This window comes from Monodelphis domestica, chromosome 1, assembly GCF_027887165.1.
Source record: "Monodelphis domestica isolate mMonDom1 chromosome 1, mMonDom1.pri, whole genome shotgun sequence".
NCBI classification, from domain to species: Eukaryota; Metazoa; Chordata; class Mammalia; order Didelphimorphia; family Didelphidae; genus Monodelphis; species Monodelphis domestica.
Window position 1 is genome coordinate 172,096,366 of NC_077227.1, and position 23,581 is coordinate 172,119,946.

The following is a 23,581-nucleotide window of genomic DNA, read 5'->3' on the forward strand; positions in this document are numbered from 1 at the left end:
AAGAGAATTTGAGAAAATATGCTTTCACTTTTGTTGAGCCACTTGAAGTGAACTAATAGGAAGAAAAGGATGAAATCATATATAATGGGCAGCCATGGATGGGTTGCAATCTGCATCACTGGAGGGAATGAATATCCATAGTAATGAGATCACAAATCCATTGGAATATTTAAATACAAGATGATTTCTTCAACTCTCCCCAACCATGTTACACCCTTCTTGATGTATTCCAGTTTGCAAATATTTGTCTTCAATTACAGCACCTGGAATAGAATACAATGATCCAGAATTGATCTAACTCATGCAGGGTACATCAGGACCATCCTTGATCTGGATTATATGCTTCAATTTAAAAAGTAGAGTAATTAAATTTGCATATTTTTGTTATTTAGTGATTTTTAATCATGTCCAACTCATCATGATCCCTTTTTGGAATTTCCTTGGCAAAGATACTGGAATAGTTAGACATTTCCTTCTTAAGCTTATTTTACAAATGAGGAAACTGAGGCAAACATGTTTGAGTGACTTATCCAGGGACACATAGTCAGTAAATTTCTAATTCCAAATTTGAACTCAAATTTTCCTGACTCCAGGTCTGGCACTCTATCCACTGTGTCACTTAGCTGCCTTAAATTTGGAGATAGTAAGGATTTAGGGCTTTATTCTTTCATTCCATTTGAACAATAAATTGTATTGGTTTTGGCTCATCATTTAACACTCATCTCATATTGAATTAACCAAAATTCATAGGTCTTTCTCATATGAACTACTATTAAGCCAGATTTGGTTGTTTTGTATTTATACAGCTAATTTTTGAGCCAGAAGGATATAGTGAAAAAACAAACAAACTAAGGAGAGTCAGAAGATTTAAGTTCACATTCTCATTCTTCCACATATTTCCTGCATACATTTAAGCAAGACACTTTTCTTCTTTAGGTGCCAGGTACATTTTATCTAAAGAATTATCTAAAGAGGTGGATAAAATGATCACTAAAGTTTCCTTCTATTTCAAGATCTCTATGTTTACCCTAATCAAATTTCATTTTGTTAGCTTCACTCCATTGTACCAACCTGACAAGATCTTTCTGAAGCTTGATTCTGTCATACACTTATTGCCTGTGCCATTTTTTTTATCTACAGATGAGACAAATACATTCTATTTTTGTTCAAGTCATTGTTAATAATGCTAAACAAGTCACAACAACAGAATAATGATCTTATCACTAGAAATCTTTAGTTTTCTGCTAATCTATTCATCAACACCCTTTGGGTACAGTTCTCCCACCAACTATTATTGGGAGCCATCAAACACCTACTGACTGACAAAATCACAGTTTGAGAAATGGGGGCTGCAAAATGAGAACCCCACTGATACCCTTCTATGACATCTCTCTCTTTAACTTCCCTCACTAATGGATGATCATTGTTCTCTTTTCAATACAAAAGAAATTATATAAGAGCAAAGACTTATAGAATAAATATATATTCCACTTTAATCCCCCCAGATTATTACCCTGAAAATAAGGGCAATATTTTCTGATCTCCATTCTTTGGACAATTTTGCCACACTCAAAAATTATCTTAAGATAATTTAGAGGACATGAACAGGCAGTTTTCAGATAAAGAAATCAAAACTATCAATAAGTACATGAAAAAGTGTTCTAAATCTTTCATAATTAGAGAAAGGCAAATCAAAACACCAAGCAGATTGGACAACATGATAGTAAAGGAAAATAATATATGTTGAAGGGAATGTGGCACAATCAGGACACTAAATCATTGCTGGTGGAGTTGTAAATTGATCCAACTATTCTGGAAGGCAATTTGGAACTATGCCCAAAGGTCTTTAAAAGCTGCCTGCCCTTTGATCCAGCCATGCCACTGCTGGGTTTGTACCCCAAAGAGATAATAGGGGAAAATACATGTACAAAAATATTCATAGCCACACTGTTTGTGGTGGCAAAAAGTTTGAGAATGACGGGCTGTCCCTTGACTGGGGAATGGCTGAACAAATTGTGGCATATGATGATGATGGGATATGCTACTGTGCTTAAAGGAATGATGAACTGGAGGATTTCTATATGAACTGGAAGAACCTCCAGGAACTGATGCAGAGTGAAATAAGCATAACCAAAAGAACTTTATCCACAGAAAGTGAAACGTTGTGGAACAATACAATATAAGGGACTTTGCTAAAACAAGATAATCTGGAGGGACTTATGAGAAAGAATGTTATCCACATTGAGAGAAAGAACTGTGGGAATAGAAACACAGAAGAAAAATTAATCATTTGTTTATATGGATATAATTGGGGGTTTTGGTTTTAAAAGATTGCTTCACTGCAAAAATGAATATGGAAATAGATATGTGATAACATTTGTATAACCCAGTAGAAGTGCTTATAGGATCTGGGAGGGAGGAGTGAAGTGGGGAGGGAAAAAATGAAATATGTAAAAATTGAAAAATATTTTTAAAATAAAATAAAAATGAGTTTATGACTTGTATTTTGTGTATCTTAAGGAGGCATAAAATGAGACAGAAAACTAGATTTGGAGTCACACAGTGTATTTGAATCCTAAATACATCATTCGTTTGATGTCTGACCCAAAGATCTCCTAAATCTGGTCTATCACTTCCCAATACCAGTCTTAATTTCTTCTCATATCCCTCCATTCTTCCTCTACTTCTATCAGAATGGCCTGCTAGCTGTTCCCAGTGAAAAGAGATTACTTCATTTTTTTTTTAAATTTTATATACTTAGAGCAAAGGTTTTTGTCCCTTTCTATATCATGGATCCCTTTGGCTTTTGGGTGAATCCTATGGACTCCTTCTGTGAAGTCTTTTTAAGTACATAAAATAAGAAACAAAGGATTACAAAGGGAACCAATTATACTGAAGTATAGTGACTGAAATGTGTTAATGATCCCCCAGTTAAAAACCCCTTCCTAAAGCTTAGGATAGTGTCTATTGGTTGTTTTGTGCTTGAAGTCACTTTTCCTTTTCTGGTCTTAATTTTCCCAACTGTAAATGTAGAGCATTAAAAGATTTATCTATGGTTACTTTTAGTCCCAACATTCTATGATTTAAGATACAGCTATATTAACACTCTCACTAGGTAGCTATCTTTTAAGAGTGAAAAGGAGTAACAATGATAACAAAAAGCTTAATGGCAATGATAGTTGACATATATAGTGGCATACAATTCACAAAGGGCTATAAAGTTAGAAGATGTTCGTCTCAATAAAGTGAGGATCTCATCATGAGGGACATCTCAGAAATCTTCTTGGGCTTCAAGTTTCGAGTCATAAGTTTCCTCATGGCAGCCTTCATGTCTTTGTTCCTTAATGTGTAAATAATGGGATTCAAGATAGGGGTGAAAATGGTGTAAAATATGGCGAGGACTTTATCCACTGGGTAGGTGGTGAAAGGCCACACATAGATAAAGATGCAGGGCCCGAAAAACAAGATCACAACCATGATGTGAGCACTCAGGGTGGAAAGTGCCTTAGCCATTGCAGCAGAAGACTTATACCTGACAGTAAGCAGAATGACTATATATGAAATCAATAAAAGGAAGAAAGTGCTTAAGGAGAGAATCCCACTATTGACAACAATTAATATTTCTATTGTATAGGAGTCAAGGCAGGCAAGCTTGGTCACTCTAGGAAGGTCACAAAAAAAGCTATCTACCACATTGGGGCCACAAAAAGGCAAATTCACAGTGAATGACAATTGGCTCATGGTATGCACAAAACCAACAGCCCAAGAGATTAATACTAAAGCAATGCAGACGTTCTGGTTCATGATGGTCACATAGTGTAGAGGTTTGCAGATGGCCACGTACCTATCATAAGCCATGGAGACCAGCAGCACCATCTCACCACCAGTGAAAAGGTGAATAAAGAAAATCTGGGCTATGCAGCCATTGAAGGATATGGTCTTGTGTTCATTCAGAAAATCTGCAATCATCTTCGGAGTAGCAAAAGATGACTGACAGATATCAACAAAAGACAGATTTCCAAGCAGGAAGTACATGGGCGAGTGCAGGTGAGCATCAAAGGTCACTGTAATGATGATTAGAAGGTTGCCCAGGATAATCAGCCCATACAACAAGGAGAAGAAGATGAAAAAGAAAAGCTGAAGCTCTTGAGAACTGGAGAGCCCCAGCAACACAAATTCAGAAACCACAGTAGAATTAGCTCCCTCCATGGACAAAAGCACCAGAGTTGCTCAGAGAGAACCTTGAGAGGAAATAGCGAAAATTAAAGTGATTGAATGCAAAGCATCATCCCTACTCTCTCTCCTACCCCAAACATCTTTATACAACTTTCAGATTAATGCTAATCATACATGAATATAATTATTATCACTGCTAAATATAATTAAATTCATTTCAACAAGCATTTATTAGATGTCTATTATATACAAGGTAAGGGTCAGGATACAATGTTGATTTTATTGTCAGGAAGACCTTCATTCAAATCCCATAACTGAATTATGCCATTTGTTTAAATATTCCCCTACCTATTTTTTTAGTGTACCATTAATATTATAGCTCTAATATTTTTCAGGCAGTTCTCTAATATTATACCTTTCTGTTAACATGCATTGATAGAAGGAATTTCCACATTGAAAATTCACTTGAACAAAGATATTAAAGATTCAGCATGAACATGTATACACACATCTATATATAAATATATGTAAACTTACATATAATATATAAATATATGTATATATATATAGTGAATGACATGATCCTGTGTTCAAATACATGTGTACATACATATGTATGCATACACACATGGAAAAAATACAGCAAACACAATCTCAAGGAGTTTATGTTTGAGTTAAGTGGAGTTCATATTCCCTACTAAAAAATTATCAGAATTTTCTATTTTCTATTAAATTTCAAAATCCTTTACCTGAGAAGATCCTTCATAATCTGCATCATTCTACATTTCTAGCCTTATTTTATATTATTTCCCACATGTATTCTATGGTTCATTTAAATTAAGGCAGCCATGACCTCAATCATCCAGCAATCTCCACCTGACCAATCCAACTGTCTGGTGGCACATTTTTGGCACTTCCCTACTGTACTTCTAGAGATCAAGACAATAGCCACTACTGGGTCTATATCCCAGAGAGATAATAAAAAAGGGGGAAGGATCCACTTGTACAAAAATATTTATAGCAGCTCTTTTTGTAGTGGCAAAAAATTGGAAATTGAGGGAATGTCCATCAATTGGGGAATGGTTGAACAAATTGTGTACCTATTGGTAATGGAATACTATTGTGCTATATGAAAGGATTAGCAAAATGATATCAGAAAAAAACTGGAAATATCTGCAGGAATTGATGCAGAGTGAAATAAACAGAGATGGGATAGCACTGTACAGAATAACAGCAATATGGGATGATGATTATCTGTGAAAATTTGGCTTCTCTCAGCAATGCAATAATCTGGGACAATCCTGAAAGACTCATGACAGGGAATGCTATCCACCTCCAGAGAATGAATTTTTGAAGTCATCTCTCACATCAGGGTCATGGTTTTATTTTGGGGTTTGGTTATGTATGAGTATGCTCTTACAACAATGACAATATGGAAGTGTTTTGCATAGCAATAAAAATTAATAATTTAATAATTTAAATTTAAAATACAAAACCTTTATTAAGCACAAAAAGCACAACCACATTTAATATTTCTATGTTAGTCATCCAAAGTAGACTCCTATCTATTATCCCTATAATACAGTCTTCCAAAGTTTTCCAATGATGGGACATGGGATCAAGAATTTATATGAGGGTATAAAATTATTTTTTCCAATTAAAATGGCTAAATGATGCAAACCTAATGCCTGACGTGGTAGAAGTCAGTTTTACCCAGCAATGTCAATAGAAGATAGGCAGGTCTACCTTACTTAGTTTACTAGTTCAATTATAGTAAGCTGGGTTTGTGTGTGTGTGTGTGTGTGTTGTTTATTTGTTTGTTCATTTTGCTTTGTTTATTAAATGATATTTTGCCAAGAAAGTGCATTGGGTATATTACTCTTCAGAGTGAACTGGTTGTGTTTGAACCGCAGGTCTAAGGTTGGATGACCCTACTTTTGTACCAGTTAAAAAGAACTTCAATTATTATTATTGTTTATTTTTGCCTCAAGTATCATTTCACTCTTTGTTTTCAGAGAATCAGATTAGCCTCTTTTATGCCCATTTTAAAAATCAGAAACATAATTTATATAAGGAGATAGGACATTTAGGAGACTTAAAAAATTATTTGGGGAAAGTTTTCTTCATGGAAATACAGATAAAAATGTAGCTTGAGTCAGAGAATGTAGGTCTACATCTTGCTTCTAATATTTACTACTCTAGGTGACTTTGGGCAAATTACTTAACCTTTTTAGGTCTCAATGTCCTTAATTACGAGATGTAATGGTTGGATCCAGAGGTTCTTAAACATTTTTGTGACATGGACCAGAGTTAATCTGGGAAAGCTTTTTGAACTATTTTAAAATTATTTCTTTTTGTTGTTGTTGTTAAATTAAAATACCCAGTTAACTTCCTCTCTCCATTTCCTCCCCCATTAGAAAAAGCAGCACTTGACAAAAAGGTAGCTGTATATAAAACGATGTCTTACTAATTGCCATTTATCATTTCTTTCTCTGGATGTAGACATACACAAGTCATTCCTCAAACAGTACTTCAGTTGCTGTATATAGTGACCTCTGGGTTCTGCACACTTCATTCTTCCTAATTTCATGTAGGTTTTCCCAAAGTTAACCTGCTTGTCATTTCTTATGGCACAGTAGTGTTCTATCACAGTCATATGTCACAATTGGTTTAGATGTTTCCAAATTGGTGGATAATATTTTTAACTACATTAAAAATAGACTGGATTATGAAGGAAGTCAATTTATAGTGAAATAGGGTTCAAAGTATTTTTAAAAGATACGCCCATTAACTCCAAGTTAAGAATCTCTTCCTTCCACTTATAAATCTTAAGAACAATTTAGCTTTAGTCATAGAATACAGTCATTTTCCCATCCCATTTCCTATATGCTACTTGTGGGATCCTTTTTTCATTTATGTCACTTTAACATACTATAGACACATATAGAGGCTCCAAATATAAAGCATAGCTTCCTCTGACTTGGAAAAATTCAGTGGAGTTCCAGTCCTGGAGAAATCAGCACATACAGTCTGAAAATTTCTATATATCTATTCTCATCTATATCTATATAACTAACACTAGTGGTAATGATAAAATAAAATTCAGTGTTGAACCTTACAGTATTATTGTGGAGATCAAATGAGTTTATATAAGGTGCTTTTTAAACCACATAAATTAAAGCTACTTTTATTAGGTATCATAATCAGAAAATTATTAGGATTGAGTCAATATAACTGAACATTTCAGTCTTGTAAACTTTTGTTTCTCTTGTTCTGTCCCCACAGATTAAAACAAGACATTTTAAATTCACTCCAGTCAGAAAATGCTCCATTGGTTGCATAATATGGGGAACCAAATTCTTCCATTCCAACATTATGCCACCCTTCTGATATGAGTGTGATGAATGAGACTGATTATTAGTAATCATCTGTTTCCACCTCATCATATTTTAGATTAGGAAAATGGGTCACAGAGAAACTAAATACTTATTCCAGCTGTGTAACCTTAGGCAAATAATTTAACTTCTGTCTGTTCAGTTAGTTTCCTCAACTGTAAAATAAGAATAATATCTCCTACCACCCAAGGATGTTCTTAGGATAAAATGAGACAATTTCTACAAAGTGCTTTGTAAAAAAGAGGGGGGGGCATGATATAAATTTTACCTATTGGTTATTACCTACAAGTATAAACACAACCCTGTGTGGTCCCTAGGTTATGATTTTTCCCTTCTCTTATGCTGAAGTACTTGCCCATCTCATTTATATCAGATTATGTTTACTCAATATATGAGCTAAAACAATATCTCAGGCTAAATAGCAAGATGTCTACAACCTATACTCATTTTTCCCCAGGTGGCACAGTGTGACTAATTTTTAAAAACAATTAAGCTGAATTTTTAACTGATTTGATTGAATCTTAGTGTTATTTAAGGACATCCTGATACTGCCTTTTTATGGATCCTATGTTTCTTAATCAACCTTATAAAGAAACACATGCACACAAATACATACAAATGCATACACACACCCCTCCAAACTCAATAACTGCTTATTCTTCCAAAAAAATTCTCAAACCACTGTAGACACAATGGAGAAAGATTGATATGAAATTGAATTCACTAAAATTTAGAAGAGAAAAACATCATTTTCAGCTGGAGAGGAAATTTAAAGTAGAATTCTGTGCTACTTATAGATAATCAAATCAATCCCTTATATTTTGCAGGTGAGGAAACTGAGATCCAAAGTGGTGAAGTGATTTATCCATGTCACACATCTCCAAAATAATATTTACTACTATGTAGAATAATTTGTGACAAAAATCAGGAATTCATAGAAACAGGGAAGGATTTTTGTGAATTAAATCAATTAAGTAACTACTAGACTACATTGAAGTGGCAAAAATAAGCAGAATCAAATGAGAATACACAATTGCTACTATTTTGTAAATGAAATTTACACTGAAGTGGGAAGAAATGAACTCACATTAATTGTAGGTTAAATGATGAAATATGCTTTCTTCTCAGTAAAGCAGGGGTGGGGGACCATTGGTGCAGGATGTTACATGGGCATCTTGTTTAATTGATTTTCTCTTTTACAGAAGAAAATTAGGCTGAAAGTGAGGAAATGGAGGTAGTACCGTAAGGCATCAGTGAAGCTTCTAAAAAATGTGGATGGAAATGGGAAGGAACCTGTTTGTACAAAAATATTTATAGCTTCTCTTTTTGTAGTGGCAAAGAATTGGAAAGTAAAGGGGTGTCCATCAATTGGGGAATGACTTAACAAATTATGGCATCTAATGGTGATGGAATATTATTGTGCAATAAGGAATGATGAACAGGATGATTCCAGAAAGAACTAGAAAAATGTACATGAGGTGATGCAGAGTGAAATAAGTTGAATCAGAGAACATCATACAAAGTAACTGAAATATTATGGAATGATAAAATGTGCTGAACTTTGCTACAAACTGCATTACAACGATCTAAGATAATTCTGAGGAATTGCTATACACCTCCAGAGAAAGAACTGTTGGAGTAGGAACACAGATGAAAACATATGATTTATCATTTGTTTATTTGGGTATATAATTGGGGTTTTATTAGATCATTTACTTACAAAAATGAATTATATGGAAATATGTTTTGCGTGGTAATACACATAAAACCCAGACTGAATTACTTGTTAGCCCCAGGAGCAGAGAGGGAAGAAGGGAGACAATGTGGATCATATAACTTCAGAAAACATACATGGAAATTTGTTATTAAATTTAAAAATAAAAAATGTGGATGACTATATTGATTAATTTTCAATAATAAAAATCGTGAGGAAGAGGCATTGAGAAGTCAATTGGCCTATCTAAATTATAGATTTCTCTATATGAAGACATTGTCTATGGGGTATCAAAACAGTATATTAATTCACAGGAAAAAATTCAAGTTATAATATTAATCTATCCAATATATTAATTCAGAGGAAAAAACAAATCATCAGTTGTTTCATTATATATATATATATATATATCTACATATATATGTGCTGATTAATCTTTTCCTTTTTCAACCCAATATTTGTATATCATGATGTTATAGCTTGAACAAATGAGTTAATGGTGAAAGAAAATCTCATCTATAGCAAATAATTTGTCTAGATAACATTTTACAATAATTTATAGAGACATATACCTGTTCAATGTAAAAAATACAATTTCTGCCTGTTTTAGTTTTTTTTTTATTTAAAGGTCATGACAATTACTCTCAGCATGAAGAATAAATTCTCTTTGGAAAATTTATAGGAAAATATGAACAAGAATTGACTAGACTTAGAAAGTATATTTGTGTGAGCCTGTCTGGGTTTATCTATATATGTATGATATGTTTGATATGTTTGTCAGTTTGTTACTGACCTCACTGAAGAATTATAGCCTTCTTGCACACTTTCTTCAAAAACTTGTCACATGCTAAAAAACTAGAATCCTCCTTTTTTCAGTCTCCCTCCTATTTCTCTCAGTACTTACTTGCTCCCCTACAAAACCTGGTGTCCCTTCAGGAATCATTTGATAATAAATGTAATAAGACTCTGGACACAATCTCCTATTATTGTAATTCTTTGCAATCTTGTTTTCTCACCTACCAGTTATGGAGCATGCCAGAGAAGTTCTTTTTGGTGTCTGAGAAACTAAGTTCTTCTCCTTTTCTAAAGTGAGTTGATTTACTTCAAAATGTAAATCTTTGCAAACTCTTCTTTTTGTAGTGAACTGGAAGGCTGTCAGCATTTTACATGTGACCAATGAAGCTTTTGAGACCTGTAAATAGACAACCAAAGCTCATTGTGCAATGGGGATTATTAAAATCTTCAACTAGGTTTTCCCAATGGTGTGAAAGGGACAACTTCTTAAACTAGAGTTTATGATTAGCAGGGATTGTTAGGACAGTAAGAGGGAAAGGTAGAGGCATCTGCCCTTTGCCATGACATAAAATGTGTTATGGGAGTCCTGTGCAATTCCAATCACTATTATAGGGAATTTTTTGCACAAAAGATATTATTGTGTTTGACATAAGAAAACCTTAGAAAGCAGAAGACCAATAGCTATGTTCTTGTCCCATTAAGTATACTGTGAAGTTTGTTTTTTTTTTCAGTGTATACTCCTCAGACTGTCTATGGACTTAAAAATCAATGGAGTCTCACAACAGTTGAAGAGACTATTGCCAAAATTCCCTCCCAAATCAAAATAATGACTAGCAAATGAAAAACTCTTTCTCTTTTAACTAATCTACCTTCTAAATTCATACTCCAGAGCTTTTCCCCTACTTTTATCCATTTAACTTAAAGGCAATTCCTTTATTTCCTGAGTGGGTACAAATATTTATTTACTCACACTTGAACTGGGTTCTCTCATGCAGAATAGATATACAAGAAAATATCATTGTTAATCAGCAAATATTTATTGATCATCTACTATGCATCAGATACTATGTTAAGCACTGGGAATGAAAAAATAAACATGAAACAGGACATTCTCTAAAGGAGTTTATATTCTAATGAAGGAAACAATATAGACATATATGCAGAATATATATAAAAATAATAGTGTTGATTTGAGAGAGGAAAGCAGCTAAAGTCATTCATTTGAATTATGGTTACTCAGAACATTGATAATTCATAAAGAAATAGAGCTAACATTTAACTCTTCTATAATGGACGGATTCATCAAAATGAATAATCCAAAGGCCACTTCATGTAATATCTTTATAATTTTATAGGACCTATGATTTCATGAAGATAGAGAATTCCTAATGTAATCTATCAGATGAACAAATAATCTGTAATTTAAAGTCTTAGAGAGTCTGTTAAAAGGTTGAGTGAGTTGTCTGTGTTCATGCAAATAGTGTTCGAGGAAAGGTTTGAACCCAGGACTTTACTGGCTCTGCTTCTGATTCTTCAGATTTTAGTACCATGCCTCAGTTGCCTTCTCCCATAGCAAGTTCTCTCATTGCCTTTGGCTTCCTCACCCTGGAACATTACTTTCCCTTTGCAGATCCCTTCTCCCAATATTGAGTTCCTTCGAGAATCTCTGTTCTGAGGAAGAACTCAGGACAGCCATCAGTACAGGACTTCCTGGCTCTATTTGTGACTCTCAGGATATTGTCACCATTGGCCTATGCAGGTATCTCCCTTTTCTTATCCCATTCTGTCCACCAGCTTCTCAGATCCCTTTTATAGGTTACTCTCCTCCATCAGACTATAAGCTCTTTGAAGGGAAGGGTTGTGTTGTTGTTGTTGTTGTTGTTTGTATGTGTCTCCCTTGTTCTAGTTCCTGGAACATAATAAGTTCTTAACAAAATGCTTATTGGCTTACTAAATTTAGTTCTATGTCCATTAAACTATACTGCAAGGAACATGTTTACTATCAGACCAAAATGTTTTCAGAGAAAATAAAATCATGTCATCGACAGAATCTATTTTATACACAAATATAATATATAATTATCTTACACACTTATTATTTGCCATCTATTATCTATTACCTACCAATCTTTACATCTGTTTACTTATCTCTCTATGTAGCTACAAGCAATTATTTTATCCACAAAACAGATTTAGTGTGTTCTATATGTGAAAATGTTAGGGCACTTGTGTAAGTTATATAAATGATGACCAGTTGATTTTCCCATCTACCTTATCTTTAACCTTGCTTTTTAGAGTATAATTAAAAGATGATTATGGCCACATCAGAACTAACAGAAATGCAAGAAAGTAATGGCCATTAATACAGGTTCTAGTTATGAAGGGCTCTCCTTGCCAAGAACTGTGAAAGCCCTCTGGAATTCAGGAGCTGACCTCTCAGTTTCTGCATTGCTGATTTCATCTCTTTGTTTCTCAAGGTATAGATAATGGGGTTTAAGAGAGGGGTGAAGACAGTGTAAAATACAGAAAGGACTTTATCCACTGGAAAGTTGCTGAATGGCCAAGCATAGATGAAGATGCAGGGTCCAAAGAACAATGTTACCACAGTGATATGAGCCGTTAAAGTGGCACGAGCCTTCGCCATACTAGCTGAAGAGCGATACTTCATGGTGACCAAGATGACTGTATAGGAAATCAGCAGCAGTATAAAGGAGACCATGGCCATCAGTCCGCTGTCAGAGAGCATCATTACCTCTAGGATGTATGTGTCCACACAGGCAAGTTTGATGACCAGGGGAAGATCACAGAAAAAACTATCTACTTCATTGGGACCACAGAAGGGCAGGTTCACAGTGAAGGCCAACTGGCTCAAGGAATGCAGGAGTCCAATGACCCATGAGGCCACAACTAATCCTGCACACTTGTGCAAACTCATAATGGTTGCATAATGTAGAGGTTTGCAGATAGCCACATATCTGTCATAGGCCATGGCTACAAGAAGCAGCATTTCACCACCAGCAAAGACATGGAGAAAGAATATCTGTGTCATGCAACCATTGAAGGAGATGCTCTTGTGTTCCAAAAGGAAGTCTGTAATCATTTTGGGTGTGGCAAAAGTGGATAGGCACACATCAATAAAGGATAGGTTACTTAGCAGGAAGTACATGGGAGTGTGCAGGACGGGTTCAGAGATCACTGTGAGAACAATGAAGAAATTACCCAGTAAAATAGCCACATAGAACATGGTAAAAAAAAGAAAGTAGAAAATTTGGAGCTCTGTGGACCCAGAAAGCCCCAACAATATAAATTCAGTTACTCCTGAATAATTTGATTTGTCCATGGTCTCAAGTTTCAAGTTAGATGTTTTCTGTGGAAAATTGGAAAAAGAATTGAGAATAATATCAAAGAATAATTATAGAAATAAAAAATAAAAGAGAATCAGAAGACAAATTCCCCTTGAATGCCAATTTCACTTATACCTTCTTCAGTACTTTATTAAATACACAAACATACATGCATGCCTCGTGCATGTGCATGCACACACACACACACACACACACTTCATTTTCTTTCATAGGAAGTATATATGCATTCTCTTACCCTTTAGAAGAGTATCCTGGCATGTTATAGCTATGCCAAGACACACCCTGATAATTCATTAATTCAGATTTAACTGATTTAGAATTTCTGATAATTCAGATAGAGGCTCTTCTTAAACTTACCTTTACACATGCATACATACACATGCACATATACATATATAAGCTATATGTCAAGAAAAAGAATAGGTTAAACAAAACTGCATTGAATATGCTTCAACTAAGAAAAAAGGCTATTTAGAACTTTAATAGCAATTGTGCATATATAAGTAAGTGAAATGAATGGGTATAAAAGATATAAAAGAAAGTACTTTAAGATTTTATTAAATGCTAATTTCCATGTCATTTTTATCTGTTCTCTTGGACTTCTTCGCCAAGACCACTATTTGTCAACATTTTGTTAGCCTGGTAGGGATTCTTGCATACGGTTTAAAATAGATTTGAAGAAAATGAAATAGTTGAAAAGTAGAGGGTATTCATAGCACATTCAAGAACTTCACTAGATGTTGTTTGACTTACCCTCTAAATCCAAGATGCTGTGGTTTTGATAAAACTGCATTTCTTTTAAATAGTCTATAATTAGGTATATCACCAACTTGGACTAGACTTTTCCCCAACCTTTCTAAACTGATATAATCATAGGATCTACAGGTGAAAGGAATTTTAGAGTTTAGAGTCCCTTGAATTTTACAAATAAAGAAACTGAATTTTAGACATATGACCAAGATTTGAATCTGGGTCTCATTTACTAGATATATAAAATTATGACTTGACAAAATTGTAGTATCACAGAAACTCAGTGCTAGAAAGTGCCACAACGACCTTGACAATCCCATTCACAAATGAGCCCCCTATAACATCCCTGATAAGCCATCAAATTTTAATACAGGTCCAGGAAAAAAAATAAACATTTAAATTTAAGCAAATTTGCTGGTTGCCTGTACTAAATATCAGTGAAACAACAACAACAACAACAAAATTTGGACATCACCAGAGCCTAGATCAGGGTGGGAGAGGGAGCTGCCTAGGTTGCAATAATAGAGTTCACTTCTTAAAATGGCTCTTTATAAATGAACATAAGGAAAGCCAGAAAAAATTCCATTCTATGTCATATATTTATTTTGTTAATCAGGTCACAGGAGTAAAAGTGAAAGCTTATTCTCCTTTAGACAGTAATAGACAGGTGCCATCATTTTCAAATCTTGAGTGAAAAGAGCTGTTCCTAAGATAAAACAATGCTTTGTCAGACTGGAAGTCTGAGTACCTGGATCAGCATGAAAGGATCCTCATTTTAAGATCAGAAGTTTAACAAATAAAAGAAAAACAATCTGGAAATAAATTATGACTGGAAGAAAAGAAACAGCAAAATTAAAACAATATTTTTAAATAGATTTAAATTCATAGATAGTACACATAAATTTTATATTTTTCTAAAAAGAACACCAAAGAAAATATTTCTTAATGTAGGTTTTATGAATATGAATATTTCTTGTGGAAGGTATTATTAATTGAGAGCTAAACAAAACTTACATGTGCCATTCTGAAGTTGCCATGTAGATTCATTGGCAGTGTGGGTATCTGTATATTCTGTTCATTTCAGGCACTCCAAATTAATAAATTGTGCTATTGTGACTTTAATAAATAAGCACTCCTTTCTTACTTCCTACTGTTTTCTCATTTGGACCACTTAACTTCTTTGTTGAATGATATGAACATGGAAGGTGGAGTGGGTATTGCATTCTGCTCATTCATTGGAAGGAAGTTTTGTTCCAGAGAGATTAAATGTTCTTAACCTATTTCCTCCATGCCTGAACATGAGGAAAAATAAAAGGTATGGTGGATAGAGAACAGGACCTTGAGTAAGGGTACACCTGAGTTCAAATCCAGCTACAGACACTTTCTACCTGTGTGACCCACACAATTTACTTAAGCTTTTTTTCTGCCTCAGTTTCTTTACCTGTAAATAGTAATAATAATAATATCTATCTCCCAGGGTTGTTGTGAGGACCAAACAAGGTAAAACCTATAAAGCACTTAGCATATTGCCTGGCACATAATAAGCACTATATAAATGTTAGCTATCATTATTATTATTTGCTATTATTAGTGTTTTCCTAAAATATGGAAAGAACAAACATAAGAGAAAAAAGTAATTTGAATCCAAGCACACACTTGCCTAATTGAATCATCATGCACTAACTGCTATATGGATATATTCCCCATAGTGTTGAGATGAAGAGGATAACTGGAATTGTTGGATTCACATAGTTTCATATAGAGTGTCTAAGTAAGAGTGTCAGCAAGAACATGTCAGCCAAAAGCTGTCATCCAATTACTGAACTTGCATTCTGCCCCCTCCAGATGTTAAAGGAAGAGAGAGAACAAAGGTAAATAGTGTTTACCACATCTTACTGAAATGCAAAGTCACTATTTAGCCAGAAACAGCCCCCAAAGTTCTCAGGTTTTGGCCAGAAACAGAAACAGGTTCTCTGAGCACACTCTATGGTATGACTACAATAGGGAAATGTAGCCTTCATTCTAGTATATCTCTGTGCAATTTTTAAAAATGATATGAATAAGTCAGAAAGGTAAGGACTGACATATATTATACAAATAATAAATGAAGTAAGCAGAATAAGCAAAATAAGTCAAAACCTTTGACGAGGTTAAAGAGAATGAGAACTAAAAAAAAAAAAAGGCTCATGGATTTATCAACTGAGAGATCATTAATGACTTCAGAGAACAGTTTTGGTGCAATGATGAGTTTGGAAGCCAGATGGTAAGAAGCCAGTGAGAGGAGAGAAAATGGATAGCCTTTTTGAGGAGTTTAACCACAAAAAGCATAATTGGATGACAAAACAAAAGCAAAAGGATCAGGTGAGAGTTTTTTGATGCTGGAGGAGATATGGGTGTATTTGTAGGCCACAGGGGAGGAGTCAAACAGGGTAAAAGTGAAGATAAGTGAGAGAATGGAGATGAAAGGGATATAATAGGAGGAAGACTTTCTGGAGGAGACAGAATGGCCTGCAATCACTTATGCAAATAAATGCATTTGCTTTCTCAAAGAGTAAGACTACTTCTTCACAAGAGACAGGGGTAAAGAAGGAGCTAGGAATGATATGTGATGAGGAGGTAGAGAGAAGAGGGAGCTCACAGATAATGGCATCTTTGGGGGAGGGCTAAAATATGAGACAAGCTTCTTAGCTGAAAGTGTGTATGGGAAGTTTGAGGAGAGGTAAAAAGGTATCTATGGAACAATGTTGAAAGCAGAAAAGTGAATAGATAAGGGGGGAATAAAAGGATTGCCTTAGAGCAGGGAAGGTCCAGTTGAAGTTGTGTAACATAAATTTGTAGTGGATCTAGTTAGAATGATTGCAGGATTTTCTCTGCCTTTTTTTCAGCAGCATGTATATAGAAGCAAAGGTAACAGATTTGGGAAGTGATCAAAGACTGAGACTTGACAGTATACTATCTGTTATGTGATAAGGGATCAAGGCATTTAAAAGAAGAGGACAAATTAGAATTCAATTGGTTTTAAATCAGTCAAGAGAGGGAAATGAAGTGAAAGTATCTAGTGCATGGGGTAATGGTCTGGAATAGGACTAAGGGGTTGAGGAATTGGACATCATGATGTGGATAACGAGTAGCATCTGGTGAAGGAAGGCAGAGGGATGTGTGGAAACTCAATGGATTATGGTCAGATAAAGGGATTTTAAAATACTTGAACATGAAGGTGCTGCATTTGTGGGTGACAAAGATCAAGGGCAAGACCATCTTTGTGTATGGATAAATTGAAGTGGAGGGATATTGATTCATACAAAGAGGCAAAACACCTTTAATAGAAGTTACATGTTTCATAAATTCTTGTTCTGGGAACATCTCATTTTGATCTTTTTCTTTCCCAAATACAATGATTATATGATTCATCAGGTACAATAATGTGACAGAATTATGACACTTAAATTAGCAACATTAGCCATGTGTTGAAATTCTTCTAGATCTATGTAATGGAAGTTGATGAAAATTGGATTTTATCTTTTGCTCTATTTTCTCCTTTTTTGGGTTACCTTTCTCAGTTTTATATAAGAACAAAAAGATGTTAAAGATAATATCTATCATGGGGGAAAAAAAGAAGCACATAGTGACTATAATAAATTCAAGGCATCATGTCAGTTGATACTGGGGTTGGCAGAAAAATCTGCCTGACACTTATGTGCTGGCTCTTCAGCTTCTGCATGGCTGCCTTTACCTCTTTATTTCTTAGGGTGTAGATTATTGGGTTTAATATTGGGGCAAAAACAGTAGAAAACACAGAGAAGATCTTGTCTACTGGGAAGCTGCTGAAAGGCCAGACATAAATAAAAATGCAGGGTCCAAAAAAGAGAGTTACTACCGTGATGTGTGCTGTTAATGTGGCACGTGCCTTAGCCAGACTAGCTGATGAACGATGCTGTACAGTGACCAGGATGACAGTGTAGGAAATGAGCACCAGGAGGAAAGAAGTCACCCCCATTAGACCACTGTCCAAGAGCATTAGAACTTCTGGAACATAAGTATCAGTACAGGCAAGTCTGATGACCAAAGTGAGATCACAATAATAACTGTCTACTATATTGGGGCCACAGAATGGTAAGTTCATGGTGAAGGCCAGTTGGCTTAGGGAGTGCAGGATTCCAATTACCCAGGAAGCCACCAAAAGTCCTATACACTTGTTAAAACTCATAATGGCTGCATAGTGTAAGGGTTTGCATATGGCCACATATCTGTCATATGCCATTGCCACAAGGAGCACCATCTCACCACCAGCAAAGACATGAAGAAAGAATATCTGGGCCATGCAACCCTCAAAAGAGATTGTCTTTAACTCTGCAAGAAAATCAATGATCATCTTTGGGGTTGCGTAGGTAGCCAGGCAAATATCAAGGACAGAAAGGTTACTCAGCATCATATACATGGGCGTGTGTAGGACAGGTTCCAGCATCACTGTGAGCACAATTAGAAGGTTTCCCAGCACAATAGCCATATAAAGCAAAGTGAAGAGTACAAAGAAAAGAATCTCGAGTTCCCAGGAAGTGGAAAGTCCAACCAATACAAATTTAGTTACTCTTGAATGATTTCCCTGGTCCATTACTTCCAAGTTTCACAGTTATCCTAAAAGAAAATTAATCAAAAAAGACAAATTACTGTTAAGGAGATGAAAGGAACACCCATTCCTAAGATTATGTCTCATTTATGTAGAGATTTAATTAAGAACATTGTTTTCTGCAAATATTAAGTTATTCTAATAGGCAATAAGGATACAGTAACAAAAAAGTGCATGCATGGAGAGTGAAATAAGCAGAACTAAGAGAACATTGTACATGGTAACATCAATATTGTACAATAAACAGCTATGAAAGTCTTAACTGCTCTCAGCAATGCAATGATCTCTCAGCAAGACAATTCTGAAGGAGTTATGACAAAGAGTGGTGTCCACCTCCAGAGAAAGAAATGTTGGAGTCAGAAAGTTAATAAGGATTTTGAGAAGTGACAAAATGGATCTGCAGAAAAGCAAGAGGCTTGGAACTTTGGGAAATTTGGGGGAAATTTTTCTTTAATCACCTGAGATGGAGTCACAGTACCATGGAATTTTGAAGGAAGCAGTTGGGCAGCTTGAGCTGTTTTGAAACTCACTTCTTCTCTGATTGTTGGGAGGAAGGTGAAAGCCAGACTCACTCTCTTGGTCATTTGATTATTTATATGACTGAGTACTGAGGAGACTTTGAAGTTTAGCTCAGAAGAAACTCTGTCAGCCTTTGCTGTCAATATCTCCTCTTAGAGAAAATTAACTTTATTTCCTGAATTGAACAGTGTGAAATCTCCAACCAACAGGAAAATATAGGAAGTTAGGGAAACCTATTTTCCTCTCTCCCCCTCCCTCTCCTTACCTCCTCTATTTAAAAGAATAAAAGATCTCTTAAAGATTTGAGGGTGAGAGTTAGTTATTAAAATAAATCTTCAACTTTACCATTTCTGAGAAGAGCACTCAAATCAATTGAGAGGGGAACAGAAAATGGTGTGTGTGTGTGTGTGTGTGAATGATGTAAGATCCAATCATTCCCCCAGATTGCTTCCTGGTATTACTGCCCTACTACCATAAATCTCCTAATAGTGGTATCTATTACAATTTGGCACCCCAAGAAAAGTCTTACCCATCCCAGGATGAGAGAAATATATTAAGGGAAGAAGATGATGTTGCAAATTGTATGTGGAGTGTTAGTATTGGCTGTTTTTTCCTGTTACTGGATGTACACCATTTTCTACAGTGCTGTCACTGGTGTAGTTATGGACACAATAGGGATGATAGCTAATACCATGACTTTCATAACAACTATGACATTCACTACCAAGACAGTGGTATGGAAAATTATAACTCAGGCCTATGTATTTGCTATGGCTACAATCCAGACATTGACATATATTAGAAATATCATTAAACTCATGATACCTAAAAAGGCAGCCCAGATTCTTGTGTTGGATACCAACCTTGAACAAATGGTCAGGAAAATGTGTGAGGAATATCTGCAGAAGCAAGGATAATAACAGGCTCAGGATGGGAATAGAAAAAAGACAACAGGGCTTGTAGATGAAGGAAACAAAGATAAGGACAAGAAATCTAAAGATCAGAATAAGAAAGTTTGAAGGAAAAGCTAAGGAAGATACAAACACCAAAAAGATCTTGCCTCCTAGGGATATAGCTAAGATTTATGACTCAGCTGGTGTGGTCCATTCCAAAATACACAAACAATTCTCCACCCAGGAATTGGATTCCATAAAAATGAGGCTTCCAAAATTTTAAATAAGCCTTACTGAGCTCTAAAGGAGCTGAAAATGGCCTTTAAAATCTTTGAGCCAGATTTTCAGGATTCAGATTTTCTTTTGTCCAAATTATTTAGCCCACAATAACATACAATTCATAGACAAGGCCAGGAAGGTTGGCCCACAGAGGAGGAAAGGGAAGATTTTGATTTTGCCAATCCCACTAGTTTGTTATATCTGAGGAAGTGCAAGGAAGATCTCCTGTAAGCGATTTTTGTTCCAAGCTTGGAGCAAATTTGACAAGTTAAACCAAGAGAAAGAAGAACATCCTGCAAGCTATATAGACAGACTCGCAGAGACAGTTGAATTGATCATGGCTATCAATCAGGACTCAGAAGAATCAGTGGCACACATTAGAAGGCAATTTTTAAGAGGTTACAACTCTCATTTGGAAACTTTCTTTAAGAATTATTTTCCTAAATATGACAATATATCAATTAATGAGTTACATGATGCAAAAAGTTACTTATTTGAAGGTTACAAAGAGCAAGAGGAGGAGAAGGGAAATTTAAGGCAAAAATTAGAAAATACAGAGCAATCTCTTAAAGAAAAGGAAATTGAACAGATTAAGAACTTACAAACCATTAAGTGTACTCTAGACCCTCCTATCAGCAATAGAGAGTTCAAAGAGAAACAAGAAAGTGCTTCCTTTGCCATAAAGTTGGTCATTTGATAAAAGACATATCTCAAAAAGAAATATGAGCAAAACAACAAAGGCAATAGTACATGGGGAGAACATATTGTAGATCCAAAACAAATTCAAGCTGTCAGCACTGCAGGTTGAGAACAGAATCAGAGACACCAGACCTTGATAGCATGAAATTGGCCATAAAAACAGGTGCAAAACCCAAATGCTTGGATGTTTTAACCAAAGGGAGATGCCCTTTATGAAGCCAGGAATTTAAGATGATTGGAAATAAACAAAGGGATGGCAGAAAGGACTGGCAGGGTGTGACAAATAATGATGAACTTGCAGGAGGGAAATATAAAAATATAAAGAGAAAAGAAAATACATGGGTGGTACCTAAAAGTGAATTTATTGGGTCTTTGAGAAGTTATGATGAAAAACCAAATCAAAATTTAATGAGAAGCAGAAACAAGTAAAGTATTTAGATAAAGAGATTAATTATATGGTAGCACAGTTACAAGCTGATATGGGAGATTCATATAAAAGGGGCATAGTAACCAGTAAAGAGAAAAGCAAAGAACAAATCAAAACATATCTAGAAAACTTCTTTAAATGCAAGTTAATTTCAGGGATTGAAATGAAGAGAAAGAAAATTCATGAAAACTTGCATAAACATAATCATAAATTGATGATGGAAGAAACAGTGAAACAAAATTTCAATTCCCTGCAACATGATAACCAAAGAAATGCACAGACTAAGGTTACTATACCAGATATATATAAAGGGGCTATAAACAAGGTAAATAATCTCACAGACACAGATAAAAATTGGTCCTACTTGGACCAATTAAAACTTCAAAAAGCTATTTGGTACAAACTTCCTTTGAGAAAATATCTTACTTGAACCCAGAAGCTGAAACTTTTTACCCTATAAAAAACAACTTGGAAAATTCAAATCTAAAGGGAAATGGAACTCAAAATACAGTTAATATTGATAATCATATTCAAAGTATTGGAAGTGTAACATCAGTTAGATTTGAAAACACAAATAGAATGCAGAGCACAACAATTGCCATGATGGCCAAGGGTTCAAGAAACTTCCATGAAGCCAACATTCTAAATAGAAGGGGGAGGTCTGATCAAGTCAAAGTATATGAACTGACAAATAGCTATGGTTTAAATTCATATTCCTTCAGAAGGCAGATCAAAGCATACTACTTTTCACTTTAGTTTATTTGCTTTTCTATTTTAGGGGGTTGTTTTTATATGAATATTCTCTTATAACAATGGCAATATGGAAAGATGTTTTGCATGATAATGCATGTAAAACTCAGATTGAATTGCTTACCATCTCAGGGAGCTATGGGGAAGAGAAAGAGGGAGACAATTTGGATCTTATAATTTTGGAAAATGTTTGTTGAAAACTTTATTGCATGTAATTGGAAAAAGGAAATTGTTCTTTAAAATCTTAAAAGTTAGTGCATGAAAATAGGCCTTGCCTTCAAGGACCTTTTCTTCTTTGGGATGGAGCAATATAACTTACCTAAAGATTTATTGAGCAAAGAGAGATTGCAATAAAGTGTGTGTGGGAAAATGGAGAAGCCTTCAAGGATGAGGTAGCAACTGAATTGAACCTTAAAAGGGGATAAGATAGGCATGCTTTGGGGGTAGATTCCCATCAACTAAGGCATGGCTAAACAAAGTGTGATACACAAAGGCAATAAAATATTTCTATACTTTTTAGAATTGTGAAAAGGAAGAATTTAGAGAAGTAAGACAATACTCTCACTTCTGATGAATTGATATAAAAATAATAATAATTATAATAAGCAGACACAGGAAAATAAAACACATGATAATTATAATGTAAGTGGAAATATCTAACAACAAAAATTTACTCAAAGCAATATAATTATAATTAGCAAACTTTTCCCTGAAGAAGAAAGAAAATCGACATCCTACCCTTCCCTCAGAGAAGTTGGGGCTCTTAATATGGAATACGGCATTTACAGGCTATAATGTTTACTTTTGCTGATATGCTATTCATTTTTCTTGGATAAGGGATGGCTCAATGGGTTGTGGGGAGGAGGAAAAATATATTTTGTAATAAAAGTAATTTAAAATAGTAATAAAAATAAATTTTCAAAAAGGAAGGTAACCAAAAGAAGAAAATTGCACAAGTTTTCTAAGCTATCATCCCATAAGTAATCCAAATAGCTTGGATAATAATGCTAAAATTCATTCCTTTCTATCTGCTACTAGTTACCCTATTAGTTCTCTTCTTTTACATTCCAAACCAACCAAGAAGTGTATTTTGATCACATAAATTACTAAAATTTCAACTGTATTTAACCAATAAGTTTTTAAGCCGCTACCCCAGTTTAATAAACTAATGCCTATCTGAATTCAGGTCTTC

At 34.9% G+C, this 23,581-nt stretch overlaps 3 protein-coding genes across 3 annotated transcripts; all 3 read right to left on the minus strand.

Moving 5' to 3' along the window:
* Nucleotides 1–3,237: 3,237 nt before the first annotated feature.
* Nucleotides 3,238–4,244, minus strand: LOC100028882 (olfactory receptor 4K5). Its single transcript, XM_007479726.3, has one exon. The coding sequence runs from the start codon at nt 4,207–4,209 to the stop codon at nt 3,238–3,240; it is 972 nt and encodes a 323-aa protein (XP_007479788.1). The 5' UTR covers nt 4,210–4,244.
* Nucleotides 4,245–12,451: 8,207 nt separating this feature from the next.
* Nucleotides 12,452–13,423, minus strand: LOC100028897 (olfactory receptor 4K3-like). The gene has a single exon (XM_007480112.2). It carries the CDS (start codon nt 13,418–13,420, stop codon nt 12,452–12,454), a length of 969 nt encoding a protein of 322 aa, XP_007480174.1. The 5' UTR covers nt 13,421–13,423.
* A 4,400-nt stretch (nt 13,424–17,823) lies between these two features.
* On the minus strand, nt 17,824–18,808 carry LOC103097776 (olfactory receptor 4K15-like). Its single transcript, XM_007480113.2, has one exon. It carries the CDS (start codon nt 18,805–18,807, stop codon nt 17,836–17,838), a length of 972 nt encoding a protein of 323 aa, XP_007480175.2. The 5' UTR covers nt 18,808; the 3' UTR covers nt 17,824–17,835.
* Nucleotides 18,809–23,581: the final 4,773 nt, after the last annotated feature.